Here is a 19,587-nt window from a genome sequence, read left to right as displayed (position 1 = left end):
CTTTGTTTACAATTATCAGTAGGGATTCAAGCCTATTCCATTAAAACACAATTGAACACTTACTTCTGGAACACATTCAGTCAACCTGTAAAGTACTGAACCGCTAACACTCAGGGACATACCAAATGTTCTGTTCAGTGATCTCAAATATCCAATAAAGTTGACATATTTGTCTCCCAGGCAGTACCAGTGAAATTCTCACTTTTCCTTAAAGTGAGAAAAGCGATGGAGATATTTTTTTTCTCCGGTTTTTATTTATATTTTAAATAGTCAGTCCACCAAGCTAAACACATCACAATAACAGCACAGTCACCTGACTCTGCAAGTTAAAGGGAAAACTTTCTAAATCTTGTTTCCAAAAACTACGTGCAGTTTTGCTGAGCATCTCTAAGGTCCTTGGCTACACTTATCTGCGTCTGTGCAATGTAAATGTTCAGGTGCCTCTTGAGAGCCAGCTGGAGATATTTTAAAGCACCCTTAACCAAGGCAAGAGAAGTGCAGAGTGCAGCAGATGCTTACCCATGCTGTATGTTCCCGCAAATAGCAGCCTTTGTATTCTATACTGTTGGGGTGTTTTATTCTTTGGAGGAACTTGACTTCCTTAATAATATCCTGCCATTTCTGTAGGAAAAAAAAAAAAGGAACAGAAAGACTTCATGAAACTGTTGGTTTATTTTTTTTGGTCAAGTTAGTATGTCATTTATTTATTTTAAAAGCCAGAAATTATCCTTAAATTCCAAATCAAAAAAGTTTCTATCAACACCATGATGCTCACTACTTAACTCCTCAACTGACCTACAAAATAAGAAGCTGATCAATTAAAATGTAGGGGAAGGATCTCTCTTCGATGTCATGTTTTGTGTTTATAGGTATGCATAGGATATACAGGTAAGCACATGGTACCTGAGGAAGTACTGAAGCAATCCTTTTCTAAGGGATACCGTTTCTGCTGTCAAATCAAACATACAACCTGACCTGAAAAAGGTGTGGATAAGTGTCCTTTGGCAGGATCAGCTGTCTCTCATTTAACTCCTATAAAGACTTATCCCTACTGGGAAGTACACTGCACTGGATGATGCTCCATTTATCAGCTGCCAAATATCTACATTCTTGATAACACTTCTCCATTACTAGTTTAATCCTTACAAGGAACAATTTAACATGAGTTATCTTTCAATAAAGGAACAGTTTTGCAGGAGTAAAAGAATAAACAGATAAAACAAAATTCAGGTGTATGATAAGGGGAACTTTGCCAGTACAACTTAAAAGTACAGAAGAGGGCAAAATGTCATTTTCCAATATGTGCTTAGACACTTTCATTGCTCCCTTGGAGAAAATCACCAAGTCCTTCCATTTGCAGCACATCCACCCATCCTCAGGCAAGAAAAGCAGAAGCTGGAAAGTGCAATGGTAAAAACAAGAACTACTGGAAAAGATGTTCAAAAACAAATGCAGTAGCCAAAACCATTTAAGTATGCAGATGTCAACACGACAGTGTTGACACTGAAAATGTTTTTGAGAAAGAATATCAGTTCTGAAGTTAATCAGAAGCAGAGAAACCTCCCCCAGTAACCAAAAGGGTCAAAGGTTGTCTTTCAGGCCCTGTTGATCTCAATACCTCGTGTGTGTGGCTTGCAGTCATCGATGGACAGAGGGTCCAGAGACTCAAATGCTTTGGAAAACATGTAAAAGCCCCCAGTCCTCCTCCTCAATAAAAATGTTGAGGTTAGAGGCACAAAGGAAATGAGGGAGCATGGTAGCAACTCACTGACTAAGTGCTTCTCAATACCAGAAATTTTATGAGAAGGACATTCGTGCAGCTATGCTAATATAAATTTTCTCACTGACGCTCTCATTCCAGCACAAGGATGACCTGGTTGCCTTTGAGGTACTAAGCACTAAAAGCCAAAGCGAGGAAGCGCCACTCGAACTTCTTCTATATTGGGATGAGAGAGGCGATATATTAGTCAAGACTTATTCATGATTTCCTGAGCAAAAAAAGCTCTGAGATCACATTAGGAGCGCAGTGCTACATATTTCAAAGGTTTTAAACTTATTTTAAAAACGAAATGTGCTTATTTTAAGGAGTGATTTATCCCACCAATTATAAAATCTTATTAAGAAAACGAAGTAAATATAAACGATACCAGAATGCCCTTAATGAATTCTCTTTACACAGACTAGATCATAACTTTCGCAAACTTCTGAATAAAACAAATAAATATAGAAGTAAAATATAAAGCGTTTTAATCCTGGTCTTATTACTTTCTTCAAAATAAAGAAACATACGCATTGAAGACAAACAAAAGCTATTTCTGAAGCATGCACAGTTTGTTTCATTCATGTGAATAGAGTATTTATAGCTCACAGTAATTAAAACAGTAGGACAAGTAGTAAGTACAAATTATTCTTTCATCAGTACACAGTTAAACAAGTCACTGCAGTGACAAAATAGAAACATGCATAGCAAAATTAACTGTGAAGCTAGAATTTAGGAGTGCTGGAGACATTGCCACCTCTACCTCCTACACATAGACATACAGACACACACAGAAAGGAGGCAATGCTTTAGCTCCTTGTAGCGCAGATGATCAATACACAAAAGGCAGCACAGAAAGCAACGAGTTGTTAGTCAAACTTATCAGTTAGACTGCTTCTAAGACTGGGATAAAGAGCATGGAGGGAGGACTCAACTATAAATGCCTCGAACAATATGCTTGCAATAAATACTTCTGCTGAAAAAATGGCACCCTAACTTAATAGATGTCATTACCAGAAATACCAAATCAGCTGTTCACGTCTTGTTGGGCTTTTCAAGAATCTGTATTAGCACTTAAACGCTTGAAGTATAAAATCAATTATCTCTGTTAAGCGTCTTAAGAAAAAACATCCAGGGTGGCCAAGAAAACATTTAACATTTAAATTTCAGAGGCCTACTTTTACAGATCACTCTGCAAGGGCTACCTTAATCCCCAGCTCTGACAGCTCTTCCCTGATTGTGCTGCTGTTCAGATTTTCACACTCATTCATTCACTGTTGCTTTTTGCTTTTGTTTTACCTCCTCCTCAAGACTCATTTCAGGGAAGGATGCATTCTGCCTTACTACTTTGTAGAATGCAAAATTCTCTCTAAATCTTTCACGGCTGCATCCGTTGCCGTAATTCCTAATAAATTTTTGTACAGTAAGCAAAATGGTAACAGTAAGGGAAAAAGGAATTCAGAATTGAATGTCTAAGGGCAAAACGACAACTCCTTTTTTTAAGATTGAATACAAACATAACAAGCATACTATGTGGCCCTGCAAATGTGCACTTCATGTCTGAAAGCAATGAGCCTTACTGACGTTTCCCAGGAGCAGATTAGACAGATATACACTGTGAACAGTAAACAAATTTGTTTTGTTTATACAGTCTCCCCATTCACCTTTACAGTTACAGGGAAGATCTCTCTTGCTGTAGCTGAAGCTAATTAAAATCATCCCACATAATAAGCATTTGCAGAGGTCAAGATTTAATACGCAGGATATTCTACATACCTCATTGGACTGCTTCCCACTATATGACATTTTCTTGATGGCCACCACTTCATTGGTGCGCACATCACGTGCCTGAAACACGAAAACATGAGGCATCAGTTTCTTCAAATCATCATTTCCCATAGGATGTAAAACAAACACACACAGGGAGTTAACTCTGGCAGAAGCAAAGAGAAATTTTATCCTTTTTTTTTTTTTAAAAAAAAAACTTTTATAGGGAGTAAAAACTAAAATGTCTTCCAAGGGGTGTGACTGCTGCATCTATGAGAAATCTGTGAGACAAGGTGCAACAATTTTCTGTGTTCAGCAAGTCTCTGCAGGAGCTGAATGCCATCACTCCTAAACTAAAAATCATAGCTTATAAAAGCAGCTGCAATTCCAGCAGGATGGATCCTCTCTAAATCAGCTTCTCTCACATCCCAGGTTGATTCCAGACAAAACAGAAGCGAGGCTCAGCCCCCTTATTCCATCTCGAACATAAGGGAAGATGCCACAGGATCCTGCTCTAGCTGGTGACTTTCTTCCCAGTGCTCACAAATAAGCTGCCGTGTCCTGAGGGAAGAAAGATCCTACAGAGATGGCAGCACTCTGCGCGACCCATCATCACGCTCCAGCTCAGACTTTGATTTTCTTAGCCTAATAACGTTGTTGTTTATACTGCAGAATAAATGCACGTGGTTTTTCACACATCAACAATCCAAGCTAAGATGAGTTTTGTTTAATTCAGCACCAAAGGGTGGCCCAGGCGCCCTTACAGGACAGGGCCCAGCACCGCTTCACCCCGCTGGGATGTCGGTGCCAACCCCAACCCCAGCCTGCACTCCTGAAGGGTTTGGGTGGCACAGCACTGAGGGTAGCGCTGAGCCTCTCTGATAAGCATCATCAGCTTGGATACGAAGCCAAATGATATAAATCAAAGTGATGTGCATCGCCGAACTCGCTGATGACTGATGAAAACGCTGATTTGTAATGTATTGGTACTACCCAGCACAGCCTATCCGGACAGGGATTAATGAAGTATGAGGACTCTGCCTTTGGTAAAAAGGGTTTTCAGTGATATTTTAATTCTGTCATTCATTGAAAAAAAAGGCTCCCAGAATTCCCTGTCAGTCTTGATTTCAGCCAGCTATGAGATGCTGGAACCAACACTATTTTTAGTTTTCTTTCTGTCGGAGAGGACACTCCCTCCAGCCCTGCTGATATTGCAATATTTTAAGGTTTGAGGGGGGGTCTGGTTTTATGTTTGTTTGTTTTTTTTTTAAGCAAAGAAGAATAAATTTTTAACTCCTAGACCTTTGCTAATTATAGGCCATCTCTGAGACATTTGAGCCAGTGAAGAGCTGCAATAAAGCAGGCAAGCAAAATACTACAGTGGAGCAGAAGGAGCACAGCGCTAACAAAAGAGAGTGGGTTATTCTTCTGCTCCATCTGCAGTGTTCCCGTGTAGTAGGTTTCCTGTGTCAAATGAAAGCTATTATTACATTGCAGAACATGGAGTAGGGTGAGGACAATACCAAAATGATTCAGAGGTGCCAGACTTGCAGTTTCTAAGAAACTAAACCCATGAGGTGAACCAGCAAAAGTCGTGTTAATTATAAAATAAACTTTTGTTGCTGTTGCACTATTGCAGGATGTTTAATGTGACAAAAACAAAGAAGAAAAAAAGAACAGTTTCTCTGATGTGTTAACTTAGCCAATTATCACGTAAGATAAACATATCACCCCCTTTTGGGGATCACCAGTAAAAGGAAAGACAGGATCTGGATTGTTCTACTTGTTCATTACTCCCACATCTATTTATCATCAACATTTTGGGCCCAGGCTGTATGCAATGAAAGCAGACTGGTGGCTGGGTGCTAAATATTAGAAAACCCAAGCAAGCCACCACTGGCTGCATTTGCATAACACCTGGAGCCCTTCTTTGCTGTAGGGGGACTGAAGAGAGACAACCCCACAGCTGACATCCCAGTGAATGTTAAAATCACAGTTTTGCTTGTTTTTTTTTTTTTTAAGTTTCCTTGTGATCTTGAAAAACTGGAAAAAAGAGAGTTCCTAGACAAAAGCCATGAAGTTGTTAGAAGGCCAGCTGACTTCATCCAACCAAACCAGGCGTGCTTTATGGCAGACATTTAGGGGCATATATCCTCTGAAAACTCCATACAAAGGTTTAAAATCTGGTGCCCCTGAGCAGTGACACAAGCCAGGCACGAGCAAACAAAAGGTGGAGTATGTCATCAACTTTGGTAATATGTTTTTAAGCAGTTATTTACTCTAATCCAATATTACACTGATTAGATAAAATTTAATAGTTTACATTAGCAGAATCAAAATCCTGTTAAAGAAACTTGATTTTTTTATTTTTTTCCAGCTATACAGAATAATAAAGGACCCGAAACATGTGCCCTCTACCTCATTTCTTTACGCTTATTTCACCTAAACTTAATTTTTCTCCCAGGCCGCCCATCCCACCTTTTGGGTTTCTGCTTGAGATACCAAGCATCATGTGGAACAGTTTCAGATTCCAGCTCTTAGTATTACTGGCAACAAAAAGATATCATAATTCAATATTGGTATAGGTTAAAACTTTGTAGCACACAAATAACAACAGTTTATCTTCTCTGCTGGAAACACTCCCTTATTTAGCAAAAATAGAGTCCCCCAAACAGACATTAGCACAGTTTGCAGGTTATCTACGGCTGAATGCTGGCTTTGCATACTCGTGTGGTGCATGCATTCCCTTGTAAGTTACAGTATTTCTGAAAAACTTCAATAATATTTCCACTTAGCAGGAAGACAGATTTTGTGTTCCTTCCTTTCATAGCCACGCTTTAAGCAAATGAGTAAAGTAAAGGCCGCAGGTGAGTACTGCTCCCTTCAAAAACATTTCCTCCTCCAGATCTGTTCCCAGACACTGGCAGCTCCTAGTTTTAAGCAGGGAACAAAATTAAGAAGCTTTTCCTAATTAGTTCATCTGTGCTGCATTAAATTTGTGCTGGAAGGTTCCCAACATGGTCTGCTGCAATTATTACCAATGAATAGGCACCTCATAAAATACTGACACAAATGGCTTTCTGAAGGAACATTGGCAGGTTTGGCCACACCTCCTGTAATTATAAACGTGAAAAGGTTTTCTGAGGAAAATGGTTTTTTAATGAAGGTCTCGCAGTGTGCACTTGGGTTAACATACGGCAACCTGCACATGAGGTTCCCATGCAATATCCCACCTCCAGTCGAGCTCTACAAGCAGCCTGGGAGAAACTACTGGCCAGACGCTCACATCGAGTAAATTTTGTACAGATAAATACTGGGATTCTTGCCTGCAGTAGGGAAGGAGGATGTGACAGGCCCAAGGATAACAAAAGCACCAACATTCAGGTGTCAAATACAAAGAATGTCTTTAAGGGAGCCTGTGGGGTATGCACGAAGGGAGAGAACTCTATTTCTCTCAAGGAACAGGAGATGACAAGGAGACAATAAAATCAAAAGAAGTGCATTGCCGATCAGAAACGATGGAGCCAAAGTACGTTTTTTGATTTGCAGAAAAATCCCTACTTGCCACATAACCTAAAAGCACTGGACAAGGGCCACGTCTCCCGTTTTTTCTTTCCATTTGAATGCAAACACCTTAAAGATGCTGTCAGCCTGTGAACAGGCAGACTGTGCAGACATAAAAGAAAATCCTTCTTCCCCAAGCACCATACAAAGATTCACAGTTTCTTTTCCTCAATAATTTCAAAAAAATTCTCTGTCCACAGTTTGAAGACAAAAGGAAACACAGCTGCAATTCACGAGCCACGAGGCTACTTACAAAATAAACTGCTCCGAAGCTTCCATGGCCAATCTCTCGGAGATCTGTGAAGAGCTTTTCTGGATCTTCTTTGAAGAAGAGCTCTGCAATTTCGGGGTCCTTCAGGCTGCCCGCTCGGCTGGTTGATGGCATCCTGCTGGGCAGTTAGCCGACCGACTATCTGGGTTTAAAGTGCTGCCTCAACCCTTGGCTCATCTGTATGAATGGAGCCTCTTCAGCATGGATCACTGCAAGAAAACGATTGCAAGCCTTCACTGGTTATCCTCTGCTCAAAGACACGGAAACAAAGCAGCAGAGGAGCAGCCTCCACTTCTTCCAGAGCAAGCAACCCCCTTACACGAAGCAGTGCAACCTATCTGCCGGGATGTCAAAGTCCCACTGAGGCACCGGTCAGGCATTTATTTCTACAGAACACAATTTGAAATCAAAGCACAAAACGAGGCGCATTCCTGCCCCAGCATCTGCTCAGCCCCCTGCACAGGGGTCAGCAGAATCGCAGTGATAACCAGTTTGTCACTAGCGAGCCCGTTTTACTCCAATATCCCCTCCCTGAAGAGTTACACATGCCATTAAATTACTGGTGGACTTCCTGAAGTGGACCACAACTGCATGTTCAGACCCCGTTAGGGACGCACGGAACCTCTCCTGTTTACATTTTGCTGTCATTTACTGAAAACGCGCCTTGGAGCCCGTCCATTTCATAACACATCACGAGGTTGTGCTCAAATCTTCCCGTCTCTTAGCTACAGGTGAAAGCCACGCAGCCATCGCGAGTGAAACGCCTGCTTTTTCATCCTAGGGGAAGAGCCCGAGGATCGGGATGTCCTCTCGGTTTCCCGCAAATTATCACCAATAAACCCAACCCCGTGTCACTGGCAAGCAGCTGCTCACGCAGCTCCCTTCCTTCACACAACCCTTATCTGGTCGAGACTTGTACTTCTTTTAATTCATATTTTACATCTCAAACCTAGCCTTAAAGTTTTACATCTTTATGACAAAAAAAAAGGCACTCAGTTGAATCAATCTCTCTATTGCTGCCCATTTCTCCTCCTTCCCAGGACAGTAAGAGCTCCACCTTTCTCCAAGCCTCCAGACCATCAATGAATCATTTGTTTTCCCCTCCCTGCGGAGCGATTCTGACATGGAAAAAGCCATACCCCTGCGTGTTTGTGCTCGGTGGTACTCTCCTCTAGACAGATGCAGCACGTGGAAGCGCCAAAGACTGCCTGCTCCTTGTTAGTTCAAACAACTGCCAGCACGGCTACAAGGAGCGCACGATCGTGCGAGAGACAGCCAAGACGTACCTAGCTGCAACTGCAAGGTTCTCCAGCTTTTCTCCTGAAGACATGCGTGGGAGAGAGAAGGCAGAGCAGGGAAGCGAAATCCAGCATTTTCATAGCTCTCCTCCAAGCGGATTCAAGAAGATTTATAACGCAACCCTGGATGTGTTTCCACGCTAGCCCACTCTCGGGGGCCGAGGGAAAAAACGGGATTGAAATCCCAGCGGTGGAGCAAGTACAAAATCCATGCAGAAGCCAGGCAGCTGTTCACAGCTCTGCCGTACCCCTCTCACGAGCGTGCACAGGCGCATTTTGTATCGATGCCAGCATCGTCGTGGGAGCCTTCAGCCCGTTAGCACAGGACACAGCCGACGGAGCGGGGCTGGGTGCACGGGAACAGGGCTGCCACCTCCCCACCTTTCCTTGCAGGAGGCAGTAACTCAGGCGGTGTGGGAAGGGAAATCGATAGCCACGACTCAGCCCCTACCTGCAGCACGCTACGTTTCTGGAGACTGCAAGGCAAGTTGGGTTTTGTTGTTGTTTTTCGGCCTTTCTTTCAAAGGAGCCAACAATATTCCACTTGATTCCAGCCCTAACAAGCACATAACACTGAAAGACAACTGTTTCGCATTTACAGCCCCGGCCGAAACAATAGACAAAAAGCATCAGTCAGAGGAGGGAGAGAAAGGGGCTGGGGGAAGGGAGCTGATAACCAGAGCACACTCAGTGTTATTGAAGGAATGCTTCTTGGATCGACGGTAATGATGTCATGTTCCATCTTTTAAGAAGCATCGGATTCTTACAAAAAGGACATTGTTGTTCAAAAGCAACTGCTGCGATCCCAGAATGCCCTTTTCCCTACATCTGTTAGTCAGAGGGGCTAGGCTTGGATAAACCTGCTAATATGGCCAGCAGGCACACGAGCCAGCGGAGGAGAAAGCCCTGCACACACACGGCCAGGACCCCTCGCAGCCTCCGCTCAGCCTTCCTCCCAGCCGGCACCCAGGGGCCAGGCTGGGCCCACTGGGGCGAGCTCCAAGTCCTGCGAGCATCAAGGCAGATGTCCTTATCCCTGTTCTTGGAAGTAACTGCTGCTTGGAGATGTGCGAGGGTAAAAACCACCGGGTATTAAGAACTTGAAGAGAGTAGGTGCAGGAGGATTTGTGGCACTCTGCTTGTCATCCTTCCTGCTCACACGGATCAATAAAATGCATCGGTGTAAAGTCCATCCTTCAGAAAGCTGCCTGCAGTGCTCCTGTTTTTAAGGATGTGAGAACACCAAAGCTCCCCAGATATCTTTTTGCCCAGACAACATGCCCGGCTTGCCACAGCTCGGCCGGTCCAGCAGCCGACACACTCAGCCCCCTCGTGCAGAAACAAGACCTGAACGCTTTGGGGAATGGATGTTAGGTCAAGGAAAATACAGATGAACCTTAAGAAAAAAAAATAAAAATGAAACTGCAGCTAAACTGCACCGAAAATTAAATTATAGACCGCCAAGCAGCTGGTTTCTAAATGACAGTCAAGTCGCAGTTACATATTTCACATTCTTCCACCCGGGCTCTCTCTTTCCTGCAGCTCCAGGGTCGGCACAGCCCTCCCATTACACCCAGTTGCTCCCAGTGGACAGGACCAGTCACCTCATGGTGGTGGTGGAGGTCTGGAGGCCGACAGATGTGTCCCCTGGGTGCCTGCACCGCTCCCTGCCGCCCGGGGGGCATTTGGTGTGTGTGCTGCAGTGAGGTGAAGCCCCCTGCTCTGCCCCGTTGGTACACGTACCCAAATGAAGGGACAGAAAAAACATCTCACGGCGTACAACACCACGATCCCTACTGCGACTGGTTCCACTCGTAACCACCCAGATGCTGGAGGAGGCAAAAAGGACTCAAAACAAACCAGGGCTGGAGCAAAGCACAAGTCCAGACCAGCTCTATTTTCACGTATTGGGCCGAACTAGATTGACTGGCTGGCTACCATTACTAGTACTAATGGCACTGATTACAGGCCAAAACACTTTTATCAACTTACTTTCATCTGAACAACTGCCAATTAGCAGAAGCTGCGTGCACGCATCCACAGCAGGCCGTGAATAAGGCGTCGCGTTCCCTGTAATCGTGGCCAGGCTAAAAGCACACGCACGCCTTGACCCGCGGCCCCAAGGAAGCTGGAAGGTGCAGAAGGGGTAAGACCTGTTCCTTGGGACCTCTGCCTCCCGTCTGCCAGGCCATCCCCTGCTCGAGCCGGACCCAGCCCTGTGACTAAGTCCCCCCGGGATCCTGCAGAGCACGAGCACTGCTCTGCTGTATTTATGTGCCTCTTGAAGCGTTGCACTACAGAAACTCTAGAGAAATTAGGAGAAATAATGCTGGGTGCACATTTAGCGAGGCTGGTCAGGCTACTCCTGTCCATGCTGCACCCAAACACCCAACCTACAGCACCCCAAGGAGCTGTTCCCATTAATACACCAAGGCACCGGGTCTGTGCTGCCAACGAGAGACAAACCTACTCACCGAGACTTCCACCTACCTGCCCTGCAACTCCTCAGTCTCCCATCCAAACCCAGCCATGATGATGACCACAGGCACCTGGCTACACGAAGCACCAGTGCCTCAAAGCACTTCCAGTTCCTTCAGATGGTTCAAAAGTTCGTGGAGACCCAAACGTGACAGCTAATGCACGGGGTGGCTTGTAGGATATTAGCATTAAAAAGCAGCGCACGCTGTCCATACAAATGAAGTTTCAAAGAACCAACATATTCAACATCCTTCGGCTTCTCTACGTAGGAATATTATAACTGGGGTTAAAGAAACACCTCGGGAGCTTGAAATGGAAGCAGTGAGCAGATTTCTGCACGGTAAGGCAGCCCACCACCCTGCCTCTCTCCATCTCACTGGGTACCAGGGGCACACCGCAAGGGCTCCGGCGATGGCTAACGAGGAAAGAGGAACGCTTTCCTCCATCACTGACTTACAAACAAGCAATTATTTGCTGTTTGAGATGTAAATCTTGCTTCACGTTATAGTCATCTGCCACGCGATACACTTAGGACAGCAAAACTAATAAAAACTTATCTTTAATATCAAGTGTAGGTACACTAGGTATGTCTCCCTGATAATGTGTGCATCTGGCTTAAAGACCTGTTCAGGAGGCCACTACCCGTGATTTTTAGGGCTGCACTGTCAGCAGACAATAAGGAGAATAAAATATCCAGCACAAACACACCAGTCCTCTGATATCCTCCTTAATCAAAGCTACGGAACTGGGGGCACAAACACACAGCCCACCACCACCATTTGGAAACTGGTATTTAGTTTTTATTCCTTTAAGCATCTCCATCGCATGCAGCGCAAACACTTGCTAAATTTTGGAGTCATTTCCTCTGCTAGGACCTAATGCAAAAGCATCAAATAGATGGGCAACGAGTGCATCATGCCACCGTCAAGAGGGAAAAAGGATTTTCTCTCACTTGCATATGGGTCAGATCCAGGGAGTGTATGAAGCCGAGATTAAATTATCCACTCAACACACTATTAAAATTTTCCTGAATGGCTTCCAGCTGACACTAAAAATTTCCACCACTTTCATAAATATGGTAAACTGGAACTATTGAAAGAACTGACTTTGATTTTTTTTTTTTTTCTTTTACTTACAATTTATCCTAAAGCAAGAGTTAGATGGTACGAATGCTTAAAATACCGACTCGGAAATTTCTGTTCGCTTTCAGTACAGCACTGAAGCCTTGACTTACAGTCCCAGGATTTTATATTTTTTAAAGGAGCAGACAAAACATTTTTAAATACAGTCTGAATAGAAACAAATAAGGTTAAAAAAAAAAAAAAAAGCTACATTATAGAAAGCAAGTTGCTGACTGTACACAAAACGTGCAGCAGTCGCTATTTATGCATTTTCAGGCAATTTCCTAAATATGAACCACACAGCATCCCAACCAGATACACAGCACGTGGGAGCTGTCTGCTCACACACCGCGCAGGGCAAACCTCAGCTGGACTTTGAAGAAAGGAGTTGCCCAGCAGGTAGAGGAAGTTTCTTCTCTGACTCCCAGGTGAGCTGCCAAAGAGGCTCTCCCGGTTCACAACTACGTAGCACAGGCATCACTTCAGTAAGACTCCACTGCCGAGCCCAGGAGGCTGACAGCAAAACATCTACAGCACTGCAAAATGAGGCCACGGTGCATGCAAAGAGAAGGCAGCACGATGAACAGCGTATGCAGTGTCTGAGGCAAGAGATAGAAATGGTTTGTGCTGCTTTGGCACCTACCCCTCCAAGACATGGGACGCAATTCCTCCTTCCAGCAAGCTTGCCCAAACAATATACCTGTTACCTGATTTAAAAAAAAAGAAAAATAAGAAGTCCTGCCAAGTCACCAAGTGCTGTGGATGTTCCTTAAAACATCTCTCAACACTGGCTCTGGCCCACCCAGTCTACTCTTTTTTTCCTGTTCTGATAAAAGTGGAGAACATCTCCAGTGGCTCAATGTGGAAAACAAGTTATTCTCTGCTCACTGCAGAAAAAGACCATTTCCTTGAGCAGCTAAAAATCAGTTTCCTCCTGTCCGTGCTCGATTACGCCGTGGCAGATGGTATCAAAACAGGTGCATTCTAGGTGACTCTCACAGCGGAAAGCCTATCAGCATCTTCAAGCCTCACAAAATGACTGATTTTAGCACTCGATTCATGTGAAACCACACACCGCAGAGTGCTTGCGTACTTGGGTAAGCCTTTCCCATCAAGCTAACAACATGCTTCTCCTTCTAGTTCTGCAATTTGGAAGTCTTCCTAGAGTGGTAATTAAGGAAAAAAAAAAAAATCCCCAAAATGAAACAAGAAAAACCTGGAGATGCAGCAAGTGGCATTTTGCTCCTCCCGTGCCCTGGAAGAGGGGCAAGAGGCACTGAGGAACATCTTCCCTGGGATCCTGCTGACTGCCTTCTGCTGTTTAGTAGCGAGCTGCTGCTGAGATGAAAAAATGCTGACAATGTCATGAACTTGCCCTTCTGATCCATGATCCTAAAATCATTGGTTTTGGATTGCTTGTTCTCCACCGGGACCACCTGCCATTAAGGAAAATGGAGGCGCAGACGGACGGCGCTGTATCAGAGACTGTCAGGAAGGTGTTCAACATTCAGGGGAAAAAAAACATCCAAAATGTTGTCACTAAATTGATTAAAGAAGGAACCACCCTGAAAATTATGCCAACCACAGGCAAAACAAAGACACGTGGGAATGGGCTGAGGAAACGGGAATGCAGGCAGTAACTGTGGACCACGGAAAGCCCCACTGCAACACTGTTCTCTGCATTGGCACCTCAGTCTCGAGCTTGTACTTGAAAATACATATTGTAGAAGAGAAAAGACAAGAGTGTGTCTGCCAAGGGCCGAAGCAGGTGAGATCTCACAGCCTCCACAAAGCTCTACAACCCCACACGCACCTGGGTACCACGAGTGCTGCTCACTGCGAGTGATCCGAGGTCCTCCTTTGCAGCAGAAGTTTACAGCAAAGAACGGTCATAAAACGCTGGCCCCTTTATACCTTCTGCATTCCCGTCCGTATGTATTTGTAGAAGGAAAAGATTATAAAGGTAAGAAGAATTTGTAGCTGGGTATTGTGGTGAATTCTGGCAGCTTTTTGTCTGTGTGAGCAGCCACGTTCAAACAGCCTTTTCTTCCCCAACATGATAAATTCTTCTTCTTCTGACAAAGCAAGCCTATCACTCCTGTAAGATTCCTTTTTCTACTTTAAAAAAGATTTTTGAGGAATGGTTCTCTCCTGGAAAAACCTCTTTGCAGATTTTTTTTTTCTCCTTTCTTTCTCTGCTTCGCTACCTGTATTTTTTTCTTGTATTATACTTCTTCACAGAATAGCCTCAGGAAGATACTTTTATCTTGGAGTACTGCTTGCATTTGCCTTATACATGCACTTGTACACTGTGCGGCTTACTTTGATTTCCTCTCAAGATTCTGACACTAAAACGTCCATCATAACTCCCTGAATTACTTACCCCAGCACACTTTCTGATCCAGTTGAGCTGTTCTGCTTGGATGTTTACTTTCCAGGAATGTCACGAGCAAAAGTCAGAAAGTTAAGTTTCCCATAGCCCAGGATTGTCTTCTGGGTTGGGTGTGTTTATTAGGATGATCTGCACCAGCAGTAAGCCAGCAGCGATTACCAAAGCAACAATTACCCTGTGCTTTCCATTTTGTTTTGTGTTCTGTATTTCTATTACTTAAAATAGTCAGAAAAGATAATTATCTAGGTAAGCCTGTTCCCGTGCTAAAGACAGATACTCTGAAGAAACTGAATCTATTTTCACAACAGTTACACATGCCAGTTATAAACAAACACGAGTACACCTAACACTATCAGCAATCTTGGAAATATTGCTTTTGTTAACTGGCAATTTCTGCAGCGTCACTCACCCAAGAAACACAAAATCTGTCACTGATCTTGCGGCTTAAACAACACAAAGAAAACACCTTAGTGATGCCGTTGAAAGAAACACTAATACCAAAAAGCATCTTGTATTTTTTCCTCCTTATTAAAGCAAAAACATTCAATTGGATCAAGTTAGGCCTACACAAAAGCTGAAAAATGGCCAGCGTTTGCTTCCCAAGGACCAATGTCAGGTACTCCAGGAAGCACTAACCAAACCCTGGCATAGCCAGCACTAACATCTCCCGAATCCCTTTGCTTGTGATAGTCCTGGTATATTTATTATGAAGGTCAGCTCTAAATTTAGCAATTCCTTAGGCTAGCAAAGCTATGAGGAAGACAACTGGAAAAAAATGAAATCTTCTGCCGCCTTCTTTAGCAGTTCATTAAGTTCTGCCAGCTACTTACCTTTACGTGGTGAAGCATCGCACCAAAACGTGTTCTGCACTGAATCACCTGCAGACAGCTCGTGCCCACCTCTCTCAGCTGGCACTACAGTGATTGAGGAGTGTGAGGTTTGACGGCTGTAGCACAGGAGATGCTGCTCGCCGGCCAGGAGAAGGTTGGTGAGCAGCCAGCTGATGGGAGTCCATCAGGTCCAGAGGGAAAAATACTGGGAAACTCCAGCTGCCCATAAAAGAAACTAGAGCCAGATGTCCTAATGGGACTGGAGCTTTAAGAAACCTTTTCTTGACCCCTAAACCAATTCTGCCCCAGAACAAGGAATACAGTAAACAAGCAAATTAGCTGTTTTGGACTCAGACTCAGAAATAAGCCACTAAAGCCCACAATATAGGCAATTACCCTTGAGAAAAGAAGTAATTAAAAAGTTTCAGTATCATACCCAGTTTCAGAAAGGAGGCCTGAAAGGAAGCAATTTGAAGTCTTTCTGACCAGTAAGAACAGGAAAACATTTAAACCATGCCATGCACACGATTGAATTCAGTGGGACACAGCTCCAAATCTTCCCTGAGCAAGCAGAAACCTGGGGACACTGAAGCCAGCAGCAAGGATCTGGGATTGAAATTAAATTGAACAGAGAAATCCAAGAGAGAACTGGAAGATTCTGTGGGAACTGTCTTGTAAAAAATAAATAAATAAAATAAAATAAAAGCAATCCAGCAACAGAACCAAACCCACATCAGCCAGGGGCCTTGGGCAGTCGCCCATCCACTCTGCTGCCGGGCTGGAGGGCGAGGGGACAGTGAGGAAGCCGAATTACTCACAAAATCGTGATGACTTGGCTCTGTGAGAAGAGCAGGTATCACAGATCATACATCAAGCAAGCTGGTCACTCAATAAATCTGGAAATTAAACATCACTGAGCTACGAAGATGAGCAACTGTCCCAGGAGTTACTTCAATAACTCCAGAACAACGTCAGCTCCTTGCAACAGCTCCTGCTCCAGGGCAGCACACACCAAACCGAACAGAATTGACTGAATATTTGGGGGAAATAACATCCTGATCTTGGGGTGACCCCAAGAACTAACAACTATTTGTCATTCACATAACAGAACAGGGAAGGATCTTCAAGAAGTACTGAGCGAAGCCTGGTACACAAAATTATTCTGAGCATTGGTTTGTCGTAGCTAGAAACCAAACCGCCTCTGGACTGAGAGCTGAAATACTGATAGGAAGCTCTGAAAAAAGCAAGAGATCAGATAGATGATGAAACGCTCCAAGGGAAAAGGGCCTTGCAGCCCCTGAGCAACCACAGGTACTGTGCAGAACCTGCAAAATATTTGCAGTTAAGGTCTCAAATCAGAGAGGAAAAGAACGTGAGTTTTATTTAGGGCAGTTGACAGCACCAAAAATGATACAAGAACCATAAAAAAATAACGTGAACGAGCAACAAAACAAGAGATGAAAGCTCCCAAAGTAATGAGTGATCAAGCACACCCCTACTCCCAAACTAAACATAACTCACAAGAAATGAGCCTTGGGCAGACAGCTCAATGAAAATAATTGCACAATTACGTGAAGACAATGTCAAATAAAAAAAAAAAAAAAAAAAGAGAAAAAAAAAAAAGAAGAAAAATCAACTACAAAAATAATCTAGAATTTCTGATAAAAATCATTAAGGAAATCTCTGCCTTGGTCTGCTCCTGGCTATTATTCCCCACTCAAATCTACTAGCAATAAAATCAAAGTACAGTACAATAAGGCTTCAGAAGTACGAAATCATAAATGTCCAAGAAGACAAACGTAACTCCATGAGAAAAGGTGTAAGAGTTAAAAATGACACATAAGAAAGTCATGTAAATGCTCACACTTCAAGAGCAAGGGGACAGTCCATAAAACGTAAGAGCAGCGTATTTATAACGGTGAAGGAATTCAACCAACCAAGCTATAAAGACCAAAATTAACCTGCAGAAAATACTGCAGAGGTACTGAGTCCAAGAGATACAAACACTGCTTTTTAATCTAGATGTTTACACGCGTAAGAGCATCCCCAGACAGGTCAGGTGAGGTATTTCTGAATGCTCCTGGCTCTGCTGGAGCACCTAATCGTTCCTCACTGCCAGAGACAGAAGGCAGGACGAGACACAAACATTTCATCAACACACTTTGTTATGAAAAAGGTCAATTTTGTTTAACACGGGAGGTTATAAAATATACCACTAGCATCACATCCAGAGGAGAGGTTTATCGAAAGGCCGCACGCAAATAATGAGAAATTATCTCGCTAGGTTCCAGTAACACGCACGGACACGATGGATCTTCATTACTTAGTAAATGCTGCAAAGCTTTTTTAAAAACAGATTACCAGTGGGAGGCTGTTCTGTTCGTCATGAAGGAGGGAGCAATCTAACAGAGCACAGCCACAGGGCATTAGGAGTTCAGCAGGATACACGTATAAGGAGCACACATATGCAGATATAACACACACACACACACGCATATATAAGCTTCTTGCTCCACTTTGCAACTTCAAGCAGGTTCAAAAAGGTAGGACGTATTTCGGCATCAGGACACTTTGCAACCTCCTGCAGCCGTGCAATTTGTTCTGCCACATCCTCTGCAGCCAGTGGAGGACCCTCGCCGAGCACCCGGAGCCCAACACGTCCGTCCCTGCTGGAATCCCCCAGGGTAATGGGGACCGGTCCCGTTTTGCTCCAGCTCAAGCTGAGTATTTATTCTCCCTGTCCTCACATGACTGAGCAGGAAAACTTTTTAAATAGCACACAGCAAGAGGATTAGTCAAACAACCTAAAACCGAAATAAAACGCCAACAAAGAACATCCTTTTCACGATTTTACCTAGCTGAGGCAATGCTTCTCCTGCAAGTTCTACGACGCCTAGGCTACTTCTCTTCCACTAACAAAAAAGCAGCGTTCACTGCCTATTAAGATAACGAGCATACCCTTTTAATTTAATGAGTTTTATTCAGTTTCACAGGGGAAAATGTTTTTCTTAACTAATACACACAACGATTTGGGTGCCGGTGGCTCAGACACAGAATATGATCCATTGGATAGCTGGATCATAGGGCTGAAGGTCTTCAAGTCCTGTACCTGCTATTTTAAGCGACTCTACAGCAGAATCCAGTTAGCAACCGGTGGCCAGCTCCCTGAGGACTTCTTAAAGCCACGACCCTGACTACAAGGCTGCTCCAGACCCCATTCCTATTTGATTAGGAATCAATTTAATAACCGATTAGGAGCGATTTACAGTTTGTATTTATTATGTGCCAGCTTACACTGATTTACTCCTTTTCCTGTGCTGTATTCAAAGCTTCAGCAGTTCTTTTCCCTTATCAATACTGAGGGATAAGGGCAAGCACAGACATGCACTGTCTCCTTAGCCTGCCAGCTCAGGAAAGCAGGCCAGTTCTGCCTCCCCTTACAACACAGCCACTTCCCAGACCATCCCAGCAGTCCTTCAACACATCTGTCCCAAACTAAGCATTTTTTTAAACATCAAAATTCTCCACATCTGCGTATTTCCCAGCCGCACAGCACTCCGTTTATACAATCAGCGTCTTACCAAAGGATATACTCAAGACTTTCGCATCCTTCCATTTCTAACTGATGAACCAGTTTTATACGGGATATTTCTTGTTACTCATGACCATGCACTTTGTACAGTCCCATTTATTTTCCGCACGAGGACAGCCACTCTTTTAACTTGTCCCCGGGTCTGCAAAACGCTCTGCGCATGCAGAGGCTGGGTGGGAACACAGAGACCTCCCTCCCCTGGCACAGAGGGAGGTATGTGGTTTGTTTACCCAGAAATTTCGGGCACGTCTGCCGAAATTCCTGAAAAAAAAAAAAATGAAAGATTTCTTGTAGAAGCCCTGACGTCACTTTCACACGGGAACAGACGTGCCGGCAATAAAACACGAGATCGAAGCAGAAGTTTGCAGCGGCCTGCTTCCCCAAATTCAGGCAGTCACGGGTTTGTGTGCTGAATTACAGCTGTTCTGATTGCTGACATCTTATCTCTTATGTACTTCTATACCCATTGCCATAGTAACCAAATTCCTCAGAACATATAATGTAATTTTTGTATC

The 19,587-nt window shown here is 43.8% G+C and overlaps 1 protein-coding gene across 2 annotated transcripts in view; it reads right to left on the bottom strand.

The window, feature by feature from the left end:
* TAOK1 (TAO kinase 1) overlaps nucleotides 1-19,587 on the bottom strand; it is a 62,395-nt gene that overhangs the window by 26,591 nt on the left and 16,217 nt on the right. Inside the window, exons 1-4 of one of the 2 annotated variants that reach the window (XM_032200757.1) lie at nucleotides 8,648-8,993; nucleotides 7,344-7,570; nucleotides 3,536-3,607; nucleotides 520-621 (exon numbers count right to left, since the gene is read on the bottom strand). In XM_032200757.1, the coding sequence (XP_032056648.1) occupies nucleotides 520-621; nucleotides 3,536-3,607; nucleotides 7,344-7,475 (306 nt within the window). In that variant the 5' untranslated portion in view covers nucleotides 7,476-7,570; nucleotides 8,648-8,993. Of the gene's footprint in view, nucleotides 1-519; nucleotides 622-3,535; nucleotides 3,608-7,343; nucleotides 7,571-8,647; nucleotides 8,994-19,587 lie in introns of those variants that run through there. The other variant, XM_032200756.1, reaches the window with a different exon arrangement.

Source organism: Aythya fuligula, chromosome 20, assembly GCF_009819795.1.
Source record: "Aythya fuligula isolate bAytFul2 chromosome 20, bAytFul2.pri, whole genome shotgun sequence".
NCBI classification, from domain to species: Eukaryota; Metazoa; Chordata; class Aves; order Anseriformes; family Anatidae; genus Aythya; species Aythya fuligula.
This window is presented reverse-complemented; position numbering and strand designations above follow the sequence as displayed.